The 19,833-nt window shown below is 35.6% G+C and overlaps 1 protein-coding gene across 1 annotated transcript in view; it reads left to right on the top strand.

Moving 5' to 3' along the window:
• Positions 1–9,891, top strand: part of Mettl4 (Methyltransferase like 4) — a 76,668-nt gene extending 66,777 nt beyond the window's left edge. Inside the window, exons 8-9 of the mRNA XM_090412237.1 lie at positions 7,615–7,706; positions 9,694–9,891. Coding sequence (XP_090268363.1) covers positions 7,615–7,706; positions 9,694–9,759 — 158 coding nt within the window. The 3' untranslated portion in view covers positions 9,760–9,891. The remainder of the gene's footprint in view (positions 1–7,614; positions 7,707–9,693) is intronic.
• Positions 9,892–19,833: the final 9,942 nt, after the last annotated feature.

The raw sequence follows: 19,833 nt of genomic DNA, 5'->3' as shown, positions 1-19,833 counted from the left end.
AGATCCTACATTGATACACTAACCATTATTTACACAATACCTATCATACATCTCCTTAAATTCATTCACAGATGAAGCATTCACAACCACCTTTGGCAAAGCATTCCACACATTCACAACCCTCCAAGCAACAAATCTAGTCCTAACAGTTAACCACACTCCTATATAATCTCTTGGGATGGCCCCTCGTTCTCTCCCTTCCAGCACTGGTCTTAAAAATGTCACCAGTATCAATCCTATAAAATCCCTTTAATAATTTATATGCCTCTATCATATCTCCTCTCCTATGTCTATCAGCTAGTTTTTGGAGCCCACAGATCTTCAATCTATCCTCTTAGGGAACATCCCACAGACCTCAACAATCTTTGTAACTCGCTTCTCCACTATTTCTTCATCACCAAGAAATCCAGGTGACTAGATCTGTGCACAATAGTCCAAATGTGGTCTTATTAATGCCTTATAAAGTGGAAGAATAACTTCCTTATCCCTGCTTGTTAGTGTTCTTCAACAACCATGTAATTTGATGCAATGTTTTGGCAATCTTTGAAATATGCCCTTTAAACTTAAGTTCTCTGTCCACAATAACTCCCAAATCCCTTGCCTCACCAACTTCTTGCAGTTCAGTTCCATCAATATAGTAAACAGAATGTGATCTCACCCTCCCGAAGTGTATCACCTTACACTTAGCCACGTTAAACTGACAGCCATTTACCTTAGTCATACCGTCATCCTGCAAGATATCTACATCATCTGAATTGACTATCGCTCTTCCTAATTTAGCATCATCAGCAAACAAGTGGATATTTCCTTTCAAAGTATTCCCAATATCATTGATACAAATTAAACAATAGAGGACCAAGCATTGAGCCCTGAGGTACACCACTAGTCACCTGCCTTCTCCTGGACTCAGCTCCTCCATAAACCACTCTTTGATATCTATCCACCAGCCACCCTCTAATTCAAATCACCAGCTTCAGATCCATACCCATTTGCTCTAATTTATGCAATAGAGTTCGTGTGGAATCCTGTCAAATGCCTTTGCAAAGTCCAGCAGTATCATTGAATAAGGATTTCCTTTATCCAATCCACTGTTACTTTATTATAAAAAGTAAGCAAATTACTGAGGCAAGACCCCTCACAAAACCATGTTACCCCTTATAAAGTATCATATTGCTGTCCACCCGGTCCTGAATTCTAATTTTTACCAATTTCTCTAAAACCTTAACCACCACTCCAGATATATTGATTGGTAATTTGCAACCTCTGTCTTGGAGCCTCCCTTATGCAGTGGAATTATTTTTCCCTCTTTCCACTCTATTGGTACTTTACCAGAACTGAGGCTTAGATTCGGTTAGAGGAGGTGCTAATTCTCTTGCACATTCTCGTATGGGCCAATTCTAATTTTTACCAATTTCTCTAAAACCTTAACCACCACTCCAGATATATTGATTGGTAATTTGCAACCTCTGTCTTGGAGCCTCCCTTATGCAGTGGAATTATTTTTCCCTCTTTCCACTCTATTGGTACTTTACCAGAACTGAGGCTTAGATTCGGTTAGAGGAGGTGCTAATTCTCTTGCACATTCTCGTATGGGCCAATATGCCATCCAACCCAATGGCAGTGTTAGCATTAAGGTTCTGTAATATATTAAGCACCTCTATTTCATCTATCTCTAGACTGTCATCAGTCAATGACACATTTGACACTACAATACCACAACCAAGATGGTACACTTTTGCAAAAAATTGTAGCGCAATTTCATTCCATAGTGTAGCGCCCCTCTGTTGTGCAATTGGAAGAACGACAGTACATTGTGCCATTCGATTGGAAAATGCCTAAGTTCGATTCACGTCATGACAGGAGGAATCTTTATATGGACTTTTTCAATCGAAGGTGAGTTAGCCGATCTCATACGGAGGTAGCAGGGTTTTTTCTTCCAGAAACTCGGGTTTTTCATCCCGCATACAGTCAAATCAGCCCTTCAGAACACACACAATTTACAGACAAAAAATATTAGCTGTGGTGGTGGGCAGTGGATGGCGCTAATGTAGATGATTGGTAGTAGAGGATCGGTGTAGTGGCGGAGACGGAGAGTTGTACAATAGGTGTCCTCCCACGATGAGTCTTCAGACTCCTTGGAGATGTCACGAATAACAATAATAATGATCACTAAGCAACTTAACTATTTGATTTGCTTCTGTAATTTCCCTACCATCAACACTTTTTAAAGTAATCTTTCCATGGTTATTCTTCCTTTTACTTACCACATAGCAAAAGAACTCCTTAGGGTTTCTTTTGGATTCATCAGCTAGCTTCCTCTCAAAATTATTTTTGGCTTTCCTTACCATACAGGTTACTCTCTTAGCCTGTACCTTGTACTGGCTTGGGAATGCTCATCTCCTTTTTCTTTATACTTCCTCCACAACCTTTTCTTTATCTGCAACTCCTGCTTAATAATATTATTCATCCATCTTACTCCTACTTGATTTCTCCTTCTGACTCTGGGAATACAGTTTGATACAGCTTTCTTTAAATACTCCTTGGCAATCTCCCATGCACCGTCAACATCTCTCCCCTTCAAATTCTCATGCCATAGCACTGCTGAAAGCTGACTTCTGAGCTTATCATAATCACCAGCCTTGTAATTCCACATATACCCCTTCTTAACAGAATATTCAACACATCTTACAATCTCCCAGGTCAAGACCACATGATTGCTTTCCCCAAGTGGAGACAGTGTAACTAAATCACTTATTGATATGTTCTCCAATGTTATGACCAGATTTAACACTCTTGGATCTCTTGTCCCTTCCATTACATGCTGTCTCAGGTAGTTATCGCCTACAACTGTATAAACTCCATTTCCTTTGTTCCTTGTGACCAATCTATGTCCCCAAAGTTAAAATCCCCCATAATGATTACTCGACCTTCATCCATCAGGCTAATTTGCCATTACATACTATCTACATTTTCCCTTATACCCCTTGGATTATAACAACAATTGATTACATATTTCGCCCTGTTGATCTCTATCTCACACCAAACGTATTCCTCTGTCCCTGTGAGTTTACTATAGTTAGATTTGACTATAATACAGCCTCATATGAAGTGATAGCGGTGAAAGGAAGAAGAATATTGAATAGCGTGTTCTGCAAGGTCTGGGAATAGGTACAGTAGTTATAGGGCTAAAATGCATTCTGGTGATTTACTGATTTATTTATATGCACATCAGAAATATTAAAAATAAGTGGAACAAGTTTGTGGCCAGATTCAGTTTGTCCAAAATTTATTAAAGCCTGCAAAATTTTGACTGATGATGAGTAATAATGATGTGCATCCACAAATGGTTACAAATCTATAGTACGTAAGTACCATGAATTAAGGATTATTATAATCTGGAAACCCCCTGCTGCTAAAAAGTGTCATTAATTATTGCCTTGTGCAGTAAGAGCTGTGTCACAGGAACAAATAACTATCAAATTTTTTAAGAATATTGTAATATTGGGCTAAGTATATCTTGAAATATGTACTGGTTTCCAATGAACAGAGAATAATAATGAGACATTTGAAAGCTGTGCGACTAGAGAGGGGGAAAGACAAAGTTATTTGATTTTTCCCTAAAAGGCATCTTCATAGTTGGCCATGAGAAAATAGCAAATATGTCATCATCATAGTGCAGGCAAAGTCAAGGTATGGGAGTGAATGACTTGAAGGCTTTGGTTGGCCAAGTAGGCAGTGTATCCGCTCTCCATCCAAAAGGCTGTGGGTTCGAATCCTGCTGTGGACATGGACATGTTTGTGATTGTCTGTGAAAATACTAGTGGTGATGTTGGGCAGTAGATGGCATTGTTGGAGATTATGATAGTTGCGGTTCGTTGTAGTTGGTAGAGACAAAGAGTTGTAGAGTAGGTGCCCTCCCTCAACGAGTCTTTGGACTCCCTGGAGGTGTTACATAATAATAATAAAAATAATATATAGAAATTTGCTAAAGAGAAGATAGGAGAGGACCTATGTTAGATCCATCTGGTTGTTTGTATGTTTTATGTGAAATAATGAAATAACCAACAGGATCTGTGAATTTGAGTAATACAAGAATGTAAAGGAGGAAGTGGATTAATAAGATCAATGGGCACTTTTTTAAGGTGGTAAATTAATGAACATCATGCTAATATCACAGTTGATCATGGGGCTTGAATTTTTGAGGATGAAGTTTTCTAAACAAATTTTGAAATAGATAAATTTCCCCTAATTAATAAATTAATTTATTAATTAGGGGAAATTTATTTTTATTAATTAATTAATAAAAATAAATTTCCCCTCAGGCAACTCCTCTAATTTTTTTATAAATTAGAGGAGTTGCCTGAGGGCGATGGAATTGATGTGAAGTCATTAGCCTCTATATACAAGTAGCCCAGTCATGAAATTACTTCATGTGGAAACTGTTTGCTTACACTCGGATAAAGGATTAAACCAAAAATGTAATTTCTTGGCATTTTTAATTTATAGTATAACCAAGTGAAAAAACTTTCAACATCTATCTCTAATCCAGAGTATTTTAGTAATAAGGTGTGATACCTTTTGGCTACTTGTATATGGAAATATGACTTCTCCATTACTTCAACCTTGATATCACTTCTGGGTCTGGCTCCCACTGACGTGCTTTTGTGCAGAAGGGGGGGGGGTCTCTTTCCCTGAGATATGAGCAGTTCTGCTTGGGGGTAGGTTTTTGCCTGTCTCTGAGTGGGGCCACCACTGAGATTATGACCCTGCATTTGGCAGAGCCACCTGAGGGCTCTCTGCTCCATGGCAGAGTGGGCCTGTCACTGAGTGAGTGGAACCACTGCTGAGTAAAATGATCCTTTGGGTTGATCGCACGTGATGAGTTTAGAGTGATCTGGAGGATTTCCTGAGTTTTTGGAGACTTCACTTATATAGTGAAACTGGTCTGGATAGTGACTCTTCCCATAATGCATAGCATTATACATGTTCCTAAGGATGCACTTTGCATTATGGGATACTACAGCAAGTGATGTGAAGTAGCCTAGTTGTGACATTACTTCATGTGGAAACTTTGTTTGCTTACACTTGGATAAAGGATTAAAGAATATAATTTCTTGGCATCTTTAATCTATAGTGGTTTTCAGTAGATTTTTTTTTCCTTACTATACTAGTCTTGATCACACTTACTTCGTACAACTTCCAGGGTGGTCTCTTGTTCTGTTCTCTCTCTCTCTCTCTTTCCTTTCCATGAAAATTCTTTTCTGCATTGATTTTGTACCAAACTCTCACCAAATTAGATGGCTCATCCATATCATTCTCCCCCCCCCCTACTATCTGCCAGACTCTGCACATGCATCTTCTCGGTTAATCCTCATGCTCAACATTTCAGTGATGTGACACTGCCTTAGTCCAAATTCTCTGAATTCTTTCCAAAATCTTTTCAATAACCAAGTGTCCAAAAATGTACATAGTAGGGTCATTTGCATCCTGCAAATTAACCGACTAAATAAACTGTTCTTTTTTTTTTATGTAAGCATTCAATATACTATCCCAGTTTTAATATTAGCTATAAAACTTGCATCCCATAGTGAAGAATAACAAGAATCAAAATCACAAGAAACAAGTTATTTGGATAATCAATCACTCAGTGAACCTCTTTCTTTGGACTGTGTAATCTATTTATGAAGAAAAGACAGCATTTGATGACTCATTATCAATTTTAATGACTTGGTAAGAGACCTAAATCTATTGAAACAAGCTTAAATTTTAGGCTTGAGACTATAGCAGTGGAATCTTTTAAAAAAATATTAGAAAGCTAACATTGATTCTGTTTTCTGTGATTGATAATTGATTATTTCAATGATGCTGATAAACTAATGTCATCTCTTAGTTGAGTATGTAACACTAACAAATGGTAATTGTTCATTGACTCATTCAACTTAAGTTTGAAAGTGGTCCTCTTACGTATTGGAAATGCTTATTCTTTTTTTATAGATATGGATAAATGTTTTACAAAAAAATATTCTTACTGCTTCTGCTGCCATATATGTGGAGATCAGGAATTATTCTATGTATGCACGAAAAAAATTATATTAAATGCTATTACATTTTATGTGAATGGAATAAATGAGCTAAAGTCAGTCATTATGTTGTCCAAAAAAAAAAAAAAAAAACATAATCATTCAACCCCTAACATGTTGAATGGGAGGAAATGAATGATGATTATAAAAAAATTTTATACTACTGCTTCTCATCAACCTGGGACTGGGGAAAATTTTTGCTAAAACCATGAACAAGGGAAGTTAAGGATTTATTTTTTGAGGAATAAGTTTCTATGATAGTGATGCTAAAATCAAAGAATACATTTTGATTAATACAAATTACTTTTTGCCCATTTTGTCTTATGCAGAAGTATAGTACATGCAATGGAAATAAAAGTTTTACAATGTTTACAAAAGAAATATAGAAATGTGAAAAGTAGGAATTGCCTCTGGCTACAAAGGATTGAGGAAATGCTTATTAACTCTCCTTTGAAGTGGTGTAAACATGTGATGAGAATGAATTTAGAAAGCATACCAAGATGAATGTATGAATGAGATTTGAGGACAAGAGACCCAAAGGAAGACCACAAAGGTAGAGAGAGATCAGATAAGAGAAGATCTAGAAAAAAAAAAGGAAACCTGAACTGGAACACTCTTCATAAAGAATGAATTTGGGAGTATAAAAATAAATGGAGAGCTTTGATCTATTTCACCTAACAGTTTCTGTTGGAACAGCTGTAAATAAATAGAGCATTTGGAATATCCAAGGAGCATAGAGGCTTTCCAAACTATTGTGAGAATTTCTTAGAATTTTGGAACAGTGTAGGAAGTTTTCAGAACTGCTGTGAGAATTTCTTAGGAAATGAAAAATCTAAAACTTCAGAAAAAGTTTAAAACTATATAGAATGGCCAGAAACTGTTGAAAGCTTACCAAGGAACATAGCAACATATTTTTAAGGATGTAATACATCCTTAAAAATATGTTTTGCACTCCAATATAGACTTCTTTCTAATGAACTTTGGTGTAATCAGTGATAAACACAGTAAAAGATTCCCTCAGGACTTATCAAGTAAATATGGAAAGCCAACACCAGAAGAAATGGAACCCAGCTATGTAGGAAGATCACTGCTGGACTCTAATCAAGAATGCTTCAGATACTGTTCTATAAACATACAAAGAAACAAAAAAATAAATAAATAAAAGAAAATTCACTGTTAAGAACTTTGTTCAGGAAGAACAAATTTGGGAATATAGAAAGATATGGAGAGCTTTGATCTACCTCACCTAACAGTTTCTGTTGGAACAGCTGTAGATAAATAGAGCAATTTTTAATATACACATATCTTTTAAGATATGTGTATATTCAAAGCATTCGATAAAATCTATCACTATAGCAAAAATGCAAAAACTTAGTTCTGTTTTATGTAAACTAGAAAGTGATGAAATTTTTCTAGGTGTATTCATTCACTTTTTACTGAAGGGAAAAAAATAAATGTTTAGAATTTTTGTCCAGTGTAATTAATTAGAATTTGTATAGAGTTTAATTTTTATAACTTAATTTATTCTATTTAGATATCTTAAAGCTGTATATATCTGAAAATGGACAATGCTTAGAATTATTTGCAAGATATCTTTTATCTGGATGGACAAGCTGTGGCAATGAAGTGAGTCAAGTTTTTTTTTTCTTTTTTTATGTTCCAGTGTGGTTATTATCTATAATCTGAGAAATTATCTGGTCTATCCACAGGAGAATATTTATCTATTTACATCAACTAGAGTAAATGAATTCATATTTTACTGTGAATATATCCATTAATTTTGTATGTTATAATTATTTTTGTTTTATTTGTATGTTGTGCATGTTAATTTACATTAGACAGTTTCATATTTATTGTGGCTTAGTTACTCAATAAAATTATTATTATTGTGCTCTATGGAGTTGAAAAACATTTGCCTCTAGATCCTCTTCAATACTTCCTTATCCCAAGAAACCCAGATAACCAGATGCTGCTGTATCAAAAGCCTTCTAAATAGGAATGATAACTTCCATATATCAGTTTGTCAGTGTGTTCTTCAGTAAACCAAGTAATCCTGTGAGCAACCTTGGCTGCCTTTGCAGTATGCCTTCTGAACTTCAACTCCCTATATTTCAGCATTTCCAAATCCCTGGTTTCATCAGCTTCCTGGAGTATATTTCCATTAGTGTAATCTTTCATCTCAAAATGCATAACTTTACTCACTTTTTCACATTAAACTAGTCCATTATCTTTTGATCCATCCTGTGAGCTTTCTACATTACCTTATATTATAACTGAATATTTCCCTCCAAATCATTTCCTATATCATTTATTTACAAATTAAACCGTGATCATCCAAGCAGAGACACACTCATAGTTGCATACCTTCTCTTAGATAGATTCTGCTCTTCCACATACTGTTCTTTGGCATCTGTCCATCAGCTGTCTTCATATCCATCCATTTTTTTTAGTTTGCGTAACAGAGTTCTTTGTGAAATTCTGTCAGATGCTTTTGCAAAATCCAGCAGTGTCATCATGCAACCATTCCCTTTATTCAACTCAGCCATCACTATATTATAAAGAAAATGTTAGTAAATTATAAAGTTGTGACTTGCCCTTCAGAGCCATGCTGCTCCTGTGCAGACCATCATATTCTTATTCAATCATTCCTGAAGTTTGACTAAATTTTCCAATACCTTTATCACCACTCTTGAGATAGTGATTGGTCTATAATATGCTGCCTGAGTCTTGGAGTCTTTTTTGTGCATTGGAACTATTTTGTCTGTCTTCCCCTCCAGACTTTACCAGAGCTGACAAATTAAATAGCCTAATCAGAGGCTGTGGCAATTCCTTTGCACATGCTTGTAATGTGCAAGCTGTTCTGTCTGATCTTATGACCATATTTGCACTAATATTCTGAAGTATCCTGAATACTTCCAGTTCATCAACCACTATCTCCACTTCAATTCCTGTCACAACAATTTTGCAAAGAAGTGGTTACTCGTCGACTTCATTATATTTCTGCTTTTATATTCTGAGATTCTTCTCAGAATCTAATGTTGCCTTCCTTACCATGGTAGCCACTTTTTTTTTGCTTGTGCCTTGTACTACTCATAAGCTTTCTGATTTTGTTTTTCCTAACTAGTACACATTAGTAAGTGTAGTTTTCCTTTTTCGTCTGCACTTTTCTTTTTTTGTCAGGAGAAAAGGTATGACTCCCTAAACCTCTTTAAAATCGCACACATCCATGTGTCATGGATGAGTGCTGAGAAAGAGTACATATTTTTGAACACTTTCTTGGAGATGTATCCATTATACAAAATTAATAAAACACTATGAATGTCAACTTGTTTACACTATTAAAAACACACAGCACAATTAATAAACATTGTAATAGTTAAAAAGTTTAAAACATGCAGCAATCACCCAAATAATGAACTAAAACCAAAATCATTGAACTCGAACAAAAACCAAACCAAAAACTTGACGAAAATTCAGCTTGTTTGGATTAATTTGTTCACTACTGTATCATATTCACCAGTATATGCATTTTATGATGTTGAAGGATAGTATATATCTAATTGTTTCCAGTTAAAATAAAAAATAATAATACCTTCCACTTTTTTTTTTCCAGGTTCTTAAACTCCAGTATTTGGACCTGTTTTATTCAGATCATTTGGATGATAAAATAAGAAACTGAAACTATTAAGGAACTGGAAATTGTTTTGGCTAAATTACAAACAATGTATTTGTTCTGAAAGCTGCAGCAATTTTTTTTATTTAGATGTTTGTATAATTGATTTTAGCAAAAGAAATTTTATTTTTAGAAATTAGGTAGTTCCTTCTTGATCATAACACATTTACATTACATATTTTATATGATAAATTTGTTATCACTATAATGAATTATATTGTTACCAAGCAATCAGTAATGACAATGGTGTTTGGTTGAAAACACTTGAATTCAATTCACATTTAGACAGAAAACATTTATAACAACTAGAAAGTTTTTTCGCTCGGTTATTCTTTCAATCCTTTATCTAAGCATATGCAAAGTTTGTGCCTGAAGTAACTTTACAACTTCTAATGTAAACAAGTCATGAAGATACTTCACTTGCAGACTTTGTTTGTTTACACTTAGGTAAAGAATATAATGTAATTTATGAGGACTTTACAGCTGAAGGGTTAGCCAGCTTGTCCAGAAGTTGCTGGGTTTCCCTCCTGCAAAGTAAACAATACGGTCAAGAGAATATATGTTTTGATGAACATAACAGACTGTGCAGATTAACTACCTTGTCAGATTAACTACCTTGCCATTGCTAAAATTAAGGCCATGAGGTCTATAATTACCTAAAGGAATATGGAATGGAATATATCATGATATGCCAGTTTTTGTCTTTATATAAATTAGTTGTTTGGAGTATTAGGTTGTGGAACTTTTTCTACCCAAACTTTGAACTTTTCAAAAGCATGAAGTATATCTTGAAAATGAGCTATGTTTGATCTCATAGAACAGAGTTTCTGCTCTTTCTGACTCTTAGTCGATCAACAGTACTAACTTATTATAAGTTTATCCCCATTTATGGATGGCAATTACATAAAAATGAAATTGAAAAATTAGCTGCTTATTTTTTTTTTCCAGCACATTTTATCATCATTATTAATATAATGATGATAAAATGATACAAATCATACAAATTCCTGACATGTACCCTCAAGGAGTGTACAGGATATGATAGTACTACATGAAAAATTTATATCATTACTAACTTCCTACCTACAATTTTCCTCCAAATCAGTCTGTTACTTGTCAACACTCCAACATTATCAGATCTTATATTTCTATCATCTAAGGCATTTGTAGCGTAGCAATCCACCTATATCTTGGTCTTCCTCTGGATCATTTTCCTGCCAACCTGGCAGAGAACACTTGTTTTGCTAATCTTTCCTCGCCCATTCTGTTCAAGTGACCATACCACCTGAGATTAGCTCTGCTAACACATTCCTGGATGCTAACAATGTCAAGTTCTTTCCTAATATCCTAGTTTTTAATATGATATTGCCATTGATGCCATCTGTTCACGCCTCTAATCTTTCTCAGGATTCTCATATCTGTGGTCTCTAGTCTTTGGTCAAGTGTTTTACTTCTGACCCAGCTCTCAGATCCATAAGTTAAAACTGGTTTGAACACTGTCTTATATACAGCTAATTTAGTGTTCCGACTAATTTCTCTCTTATTCCATATGAATTTATTCAATTGACTTCCTACCATACCAGCTTTATTGATTCTGTTGTCTATTTCCATATTTAACTGACCATCTTCACTAAAAATCGTGCCTAAGTAGCTGAAATGTTTTACTTGTTCCACAGGTTCCCCATTCAAAACACAGTTGACATTTTCAACGATTCTACCTATTTTCATTGCCTTTGTCTTTTTATTGCTGACCTTTATACCATATCTATTACAACAGTTATTCAATTTAGTCAGGAAATCTTGTAACGGATTTATTTAGAAATATAATATCATCCGCATAAAGCAAAGAGCTGACATTAACATCTCCAATTCTTGTATCATGTTTAATACCACTTTCCTTCATATTGTGATTCATATAGATAATAAATAACAGAGAGGATAATATACATCCTCGTCTGACACCAGATTTAACATTAAACCATCTTCCTGTACTTCCTTCAATTCTAACTGCTGACTTACAACTCAAATAAAGACTAAGTATTGCTTGATATAATGCCCCATTGACACCATATAACAGTAGTGAATTGAATAGCTTCTCTTTTGGTACCTTGTCATATGCCTTTTCCAGATTGACAAAACTTAAATACAGATCTTTGTTATGTTCCCATGCTTTCTCAAACAATTGTTGTAACGTGAAGATCTGATTCTGACAGCCTTTGTTTGGTCTGAATCCAGCTTGTTCTTCACCAAGCGTTTCTTTCACAATTCTTCTCAACTGTTTCTCAAGTATACTGGCATAAATCTTGCCCAGAACATTCAGTAGGGAAATACCTCTGTAATTCTCACATTCAGTTTTATTTCCCTTTTTATATATGGGTACTATTAGAGCTCTACCCCAATCATCAGGAATTCGTCCCTCTGTCCAGGCCTTCTGAACTATGCAGTGCAGGCACTGTAAGACTTTTATACCACCATACTTCAGCATTTCTGGTGAAATATCATCTACTCCTGCTGCCTTTCCACATTTCAAGCCTTTGATGGCTTTTTCTACTTCAAGTATGGATATGTATTCCTGACTGTATGCCTGTTGAGTGTTTTTTACCATGGTGTTATCACTGCTTGTTGTCACCTTTATCATCTCTAACTCCTTTTACAGCACTCTTCCTCCCATTCCTAAGCTTCTTCAACAACCTCCAGAATATTTTGCCACCTTCTTGATATTTATTTTCTATATTTGATATTCGTGCCTAAGTCCTCCCATGACTTTTGTTTAGCTAGTTTTACACAGTGTTTAGCATTCTTGCATTTGTCTCTGTATTCTCTAAGAGCACAAGCTGACTTATTTGACAGGAACTTTTGATATGCTTTCTTCTTTTCCTTCGCTGCCTCTTTAACTTCCTGTGTCCACCATGGAGTTCTGATTTTTCTATCCTTGCAGAAAACCTCACCGCACGCCTCTCTGGCTTAATCAATCAGTATTTTCTTCGAGGTTTGCCACTGATTCTCCAAGGTTTGGTTCTAGTTCTCAAACTCTTTCATTTTTTCTTCAATAATATTTGTGTATTTTAGTCTACAGTTCACATCTGAGAGCTGATCAACTTTTATTCGCTTTAAAACTTTCTTACATGTCATTCTTTTCAATATGAAATTCAATTTTATCCTGCTCAAGACTAAATAGTGATCGCTTCCAATTTCAAATCCTCTGTACACTCTGGTGTCCTGCAACAGGGAGAAAATATCACTATCAACAATGACATAGTCAATGAGACTTTTCTTATTCCTTGCCTCTTCTCTCCATGTGAATTTGTGCACATTTTTATATTGGAACATGGTGTTAGTAATAACTAGTCCATGTCCTGAGCAGAAATCCAACAGGTATTTGCCATTATTATTAGCGTTGCTCTTTTCTCCAAAATATTTTTGTATGTCTGACAATCATTTCCTACTCTGCTATTCAGATCCCTAACAAGGATTAACTTTTCCTTTTTCATTGTGTCAATTGCTTTTTCTAAAGCATCAAAAAAGTCCTCCACTGCTACCTTAGTAGAGCCTTCTGTGGGACAATAGGCACAAATAAGTCTCATTGTCCAGTTCCCCATTCTCATATTTGCCCACATCACTCTACTTGAGACTGCTTGCCATTCAAGAAGATTAGCCTCATATTTAGTGTTGAATACTATGGCTACCCCTTCTTTTCCTTGATTGTCATGGCCTGAATATAACATTTTGTATTTATTGCTCAGAAAGATCTCACCAGTTTTTTGTCTTTTTTGTTTCAGTCACCCCTATTATGTCGATCTGGTACTTATCTAATTCCTCAGCTAGCTCCATTTCTTTGCCATTCAGGCTTCTTATGTTGATAGTACCGATCTTTAACTCTGGTGATGTTGATTTGGGGTGTGCTTTCAGATTTGTTGCAGTTGCTGACTTTTCGCTGTTCGCCCTGGTTCCCTGACAAAAACGACGGGCGCCTTGTTTAACCGGGCAACGCCCCAGCCCAACATGAAATTTTGTCATATTGTACCATCATTTTATATATTGGTTTAAGCCAATAAGAATACAATTTGGTCGGCTAAATCCCAAATTGCCAGCCCCTCCTCGTTCATTCAGTATCCTGGTAGATACCCAACAGAGCGCACCATGAGAAGGTGAGAATTGGACATTAGGTCAGACGCTCTGGTTGGTTCTCCACATTCCTTTAAAGGCTAGGTGGAGGTCCTCTCAGTTATACAGCTCAGCTTTGGCTCTTAAACACCCAGCGCATATTTTATACTTTATTAAAAAAATTAATAATGATGAATTAATCAGATAATGACCTAAATATATGACTGGGTTCTCTTATTTGTTGGATAGTTTTAAGTTTGATTTCAGTATGTTCCTTGCAGGATGATCTCCATTTAAGTTGGAATTTGTCATATTAGAAAGTTTGCATTTGACTGATTTCAAACAAGTCATGTCTACAACTGATTACAAACTTTGCATCCATTGACCAACAACTGGTAACTACCATCATTGTAATATTCAATAAAGGTGATGATGTTGTTGATAGCTGGTAGTTACCAGTTGTTGGTCAATGGATGCAAAGTTTGTGATCAGTTGTAGATATGACTTGTTTGAAATCAGTCAAATGCAAACTTTCTAATGAGCAACATTAGAATTAGCTTAATGATGTTACTCATCCATCTAACTTCTACCCGATTAACCCTCCTTACCATAGGTATATAATTTAAGACTGCCTCCTCTAGATAACCCTTAACTATATCCCATGCACTACTAATATCCTTACCCTGCAGTGTTTTATGCCATGGCACAGATTTAAGCTCTTTCCTAAGCATATCATAATCACCTGCCTTGTATTTCCACAAATACCCCTTCTTGATAGAATATTCCTCTTGTTTTACAATCTCCCAAGTCAAGACTGCATGGTCACTTTCACCAGTTGGAGGTAATGTTCTCACCTTGGTTATGGATAGCTCTTCTGATCCTATGACAGGTAAAATACTCTCCCACCCCTAGTCCCCTCCATCACATACTGCCTTAAGTAATTATCTCTCAGTAGGTGTATAAATTCTATTTCCTTCCTGCCATGTGATCTTTCTTCCTTCCAGTCGATATCTCCATAGTTGAAGTCCACCCCCCCACCATAATAATGACTCGACCTGTAGTCATTGCACTAATTTGGCAATGCATATCTTCCACATCGTCTGCAGAACTCCCTGGCCTATAGTAAACCAACTGTATATTTTGTCTTATTGGTCTTAATCTCATACCAGATTGCTTCAAATGAACAGCCACCCTCCTGCCTGTCTCCTATTCTTTTTGGTTGCAATTCATCTGCTGTCATCAGCAGTAGTCCTCCCTTCATCCTATCTTCCCTGAAAATATTAAACCCTTCACATTCAGTCCCTGTAACCACATCATCTGCTGTTAGCCAAGTCTCGCTAATGCCTATAACTTTTGGCGTGGTTGCACTAACCAATGCCAAAAACACCTCCTTCTTGTTCCTGATACTTCTGGCATTAGTATATAGAAATGGCAACATTCCTTTATTCCTCCACCCACCTTTACTTTCTGAATTGACTACCCTATTCAATATTTTTGCTTGAGAGACTAGATTTCTCACTTGGTCATTCTCACACTCATTCACTTCATGGGTGCCTTTGCACAAACTCACTTGCTGCCTCCCTAATTGCTTAAGTTTCCCTGAATTTGCACATCAGCATGCTTGGTGAACAAAGCTCTCTCCAGGCACCTAACACCAAAACCATTCAGATGCAGTCCATCAGCTTTGTATTTGTATAAATTCTTATTTCCATCAAACAGAGACCAGATCAACAAATTCTACATCATTCCTTTTGCACAATCTACATTGATATAGCTATTCAGTGTATTAAATTGCAGAATAGTGATTTGATTGTATTAATTCTTTCAATAATAATATAATTTTTTCTTTAATTTTCAAAAGGGGAGTAATTACAAGCCACTCTGTTAGTTTCAAAGTTCATTCATTTTCAAATTATAGTATTAATTATACACTATAACTGAAAGCATCTTAGCAGGTATATCGAACTTCTTTTTTTTTTTTTATTGATATTTTCCAAGTGTTTTCTCTACGTTTAGTGAATTATAAGTTTTCATTTTGGTTTGCCATTGACTTCTACTGTTTTCCTTGCAATTGAAAATGTTTTTAGCACCAATTTTCCCTCCAATTCCCTCCCCCATGAGTTCTGATATTTCATCCTTCAATTTAGGATATTTTTCATGTCGACATTTATCTTTTCTCCAGAATGTTAGAATAACTTCCAATCATTATTCCAACCCATTACTATCACATGGAATATCATCATTTGTGAAAATGATCTGTTGATTAAATGTTCTGCATTGAAATAATGTAAAATTCTTCAAGAACAAATTTGAATTTGAATTTCTTGTAGGGAAATTCGCTACATGAATTTCTTGAAGATTATGCAAAATGACTTAACCATTGGGGAGCATGTATACCTTTACTGATAAATGGGAAGACATTCAAATCATTTTTTTTTTTTTTAACTAAGATATAGACTAATTTTGCTGCAGCATTATTCAGACACGTAAGTATTTTATAAATCTCAAAACACCATTGGCCTTTAGATGCATGATTATGGATATGCCACTTTCCTTTTGTAGATTTTCCATTAAATAATGATAGCTTTGTTAATGTGTTACTTTGTTAAAGTTGTTACTCTGTGTGGGCTATACGAGTTAGGTCATCTGGAAACTTTGCTATAAGCAAATATGGAACATTCAAGCCATGTATGTCTTGAAAATAAAATAAATATTCTGTGGTGGTGTAATTTTATCAAATAGTGAATACCTTTTTAGCAGTCGCCTGTTTCACCCTTTTCCAAACTCAAAAGGCATGGGATGTTCAGATATTAACAAAACATCTTTATTGAGAGATTAATCATTTCTTTAGTCGTCAGATCCATCTAAAGGCATGAAGAAATGCTGGTTTTCCAAGATGTATTTCTAGTAGAATGTTGATATTGTGCTTCTCTCCTCATTTGAAGCATTAATAAATTCAATTGACTTTGCTATGACCTAATGTTGCATTCCAATAGAACATCTCACAGATATTCTATCAGAGATCTAAAATGTCTTTAAACTATATGTTTATATTTGCTTTGTGATACTCATACAGAAATGACAGGTTTTTTTTCATGTTACAAAAGAAAACAAACCAAAGGAACACACAGTTAATGGTATTATACACTGGCTTCATAGCTTTAGCTGCCTAGATCATAGTTCGAAACCGCCTAGCTTGATAGAGTATTATGGTGTTGTAATGTGTGAGTGCAATTTCCATAATGTAGAATTAGCACAAGTTCTCAGACCAATGTATGAGGATCTGGAAATCACGACTGAGATATTAGGTGAAAGAAGTGATTCAGAAATACGTATTACAGTTTTTTTTTATAACATTTTTAAACATTTATTATGATCAATGGGCCTGTCTGATACTATGGAAGGCAACCCCACATGATTACACTACTACCAAATTCCATCGTTGGGATAAAACAATCAATAAAAAAGCATTCAGCAGGCATCGTCATAATAACACTTCCACCAAGCCAAGAAGGCATGTAACATGATTCATGCTTCATAGGACTCATACCTTCCCTTGTTCCATGCAGGTTCGTTGTATCTTGACTGTGCTTATATTCATGATTTATAAGAAAATCTTGTAGGCTGCAGTGCTTCCTTAAAAAAATTTTGGCATGTATCTCTCTCTCTCTCTCTCTTTTTACGTGTTATAGACTTGTGGAATTTATGTTGTTTTTCATCTCTGAACACAGATTATCTATGATTAGATGGCAAAATGAGCATTGCTCCTATCTGTTTTTAACATTTACTTAAATGGAAATTGAATTATCTGCAGATTTCTGTTTCTTCAGCATACGTTGCCATCTCTTATTTGGGATTATTTAACGGCAGTGCGAGAGCACATATAAATATTTCCCACGAATGACATTCGACTATCATCCTCTCTATCATATCAGGCTATCTGATTTTAAGATTTACCTGGTCGTACCTTCTGCTCAAGAAATGGAAATCTACAGTGTCATCTGCAGATTTCTATTTCTTCAGCACACGTTGCAACAGCACATAGATATCTGAAATGTTGTCTTTTCATTTTCTCACCATTATTCGTAGAAAATCAAGTAATTTTCAGTGTTACGTTGAGGATCAAGTGATCTCCGGTGTTATTTATGGACCACAAAATTTGCATATTGCTTGGTTCTCATTAATTTTCTTGCAATCGGAAGAGTGTCCTATGACCTTCATTAGGATTGTATTTTTCAATGGAATTTGTCATTATCTATGGTTCTCTGTTTGAAGATTGTTTTCATAATTTATTTTCAAATATTGATTGACTAAACGAATTTGCATTTTTGGATCAATTTGCTTCATGCTATTTAGTTCGCATAACTAAGTAAACAAATATTGACTCTGGAAGGAAGATATGCATACTTCTTTTGTTTTACAGGTCAACACTATGCTTTATCCTACACACGGAACTTCTATATTCAGTTATATATTTTAGATAGAAATCTGCCATTAAATAAATAAATGTAATAAATAATGACAAATGATAACTAACACTGAATTTAACTGAAGTAACAAACAGTTTTCTGGGCATCAAATATTATTGAAAAAATGTGGCAAAGAGTATTATAAAGATTCAAATGAATCTTCATATTAACAGGAAGAAATTGATAACTGTGTATGATGTGCGTGTGCACGCACACACACAAACAGTGATATAAATTTAGGGGCAAATTTGCACAGTTAAACAGATGTTAGAAAAATGTCATCAATTAGTGTGCAGATTTTTGAGTTATTGTATACAACAAGTATATGTACAATTATCAACATAATCTTATGCTGACAACACAAATTATCAGCATAAGTAAACTATCTACCAATAATTGTCTGGACACTTAAGCAATTTACAATTGATACCAGCAGGCAAACACTAATATCAGGTATGTGCACCTTTGGCTTGATCACTCCTGCACCCTTTGAGGGAGGCTTTCCACCAATGTGTGACAGACATCAGGTGGAATTTGTTTCCATTCCTCCATCAAAGCAGCACTGAGTTCAGCAACAAATCAAGTTACTGAACTTGATTTGTTAAAAAAAGACGTGCTGCCTCGAACCCAATCGCCACTCCAATTTGTCCCTGTGTTCGATTGGGTTGAGGTCAGGAATCTGTGCAGGCTAGGGCAGTCGTTTAACATCCATCTCTTCCAGTGCTGTAATGAGGGTGTGGCGAAAGAGGCTCCCGCCACGGTCGCAACTAGGTTTGGGGCACAAAACATAAAAATAAATAAATAGATATAAAAGTCTGCTATTTTATATTGTATTTTTAAATTTCTGCAATACGCTGCTTTAGACACAAATTCTGCAACATACTGCAACTCATTTTGATAGGGTTAATAGTAAGTATTTAACATATTGCATATAGTAAAATTTAACTTGTTACGTTTGAATTTTTCAATTTTTTTTGTCATTTTTGGATTAGGGGGTGCAAGTTTGACACTTTCCACAGACGCTTCATATCCTCGTTACTTTACTGATCTCTTCATACCATTCCATAATAGTTGCAGCTTTATGGCATAGTGCATTGTCGTCTTGATAGTAACATGGATCTGTTCCATAAAAACTCCACAGTGTAGGCAGCACCTGATTATCCAGAATATCAAGGCACTGAGCTGCCTACATGGAACCATGGACAACGACCAGTGGTACCCCTCCAAACCAGCTAAATGCACCCCACACCTCCACCACCAAACTTTACTGTGGATACAACACACTGTGGTAACAAGCGTTCACCAGGCTGCCCCCACATCCACACCCTGCCATCAGATTGGAAACAGGTGAACCTTGATTCAATGCTTCAGAATACCGTTTTCCACTGATCAATTGTCAAGTTCACATGCCTTTTGAACCAGGCCAGACAAGCCACTTTGTTTGTTGTTGTGATGTTCGGTTTGTGTGCCGCTGATCTTCTGTGAAAATCCAGTAACTGCATCGATA

This window comes from Typopeltis vanoorti, chromosome 22 (assembly GCF_054136105.1).
Source record: "Typopeltis vanoorti isolate ZY-2024b chromosome 22, IOZ_Tvanoo_1.0, whole genome shotgun sequence".
Taxonomy (NCBI): Eukaryota; Metazoa; Arthropoda; class Arachnida; order Uropygi; family Thelyphonidae; genus Typopeltis; species Typopeltis vanoorti.
The sequence above is the reverse complement of the archived record's forward strand: the minus strand, read 5'-3'. Positions and strand labels throughout refer to the sequence as shown.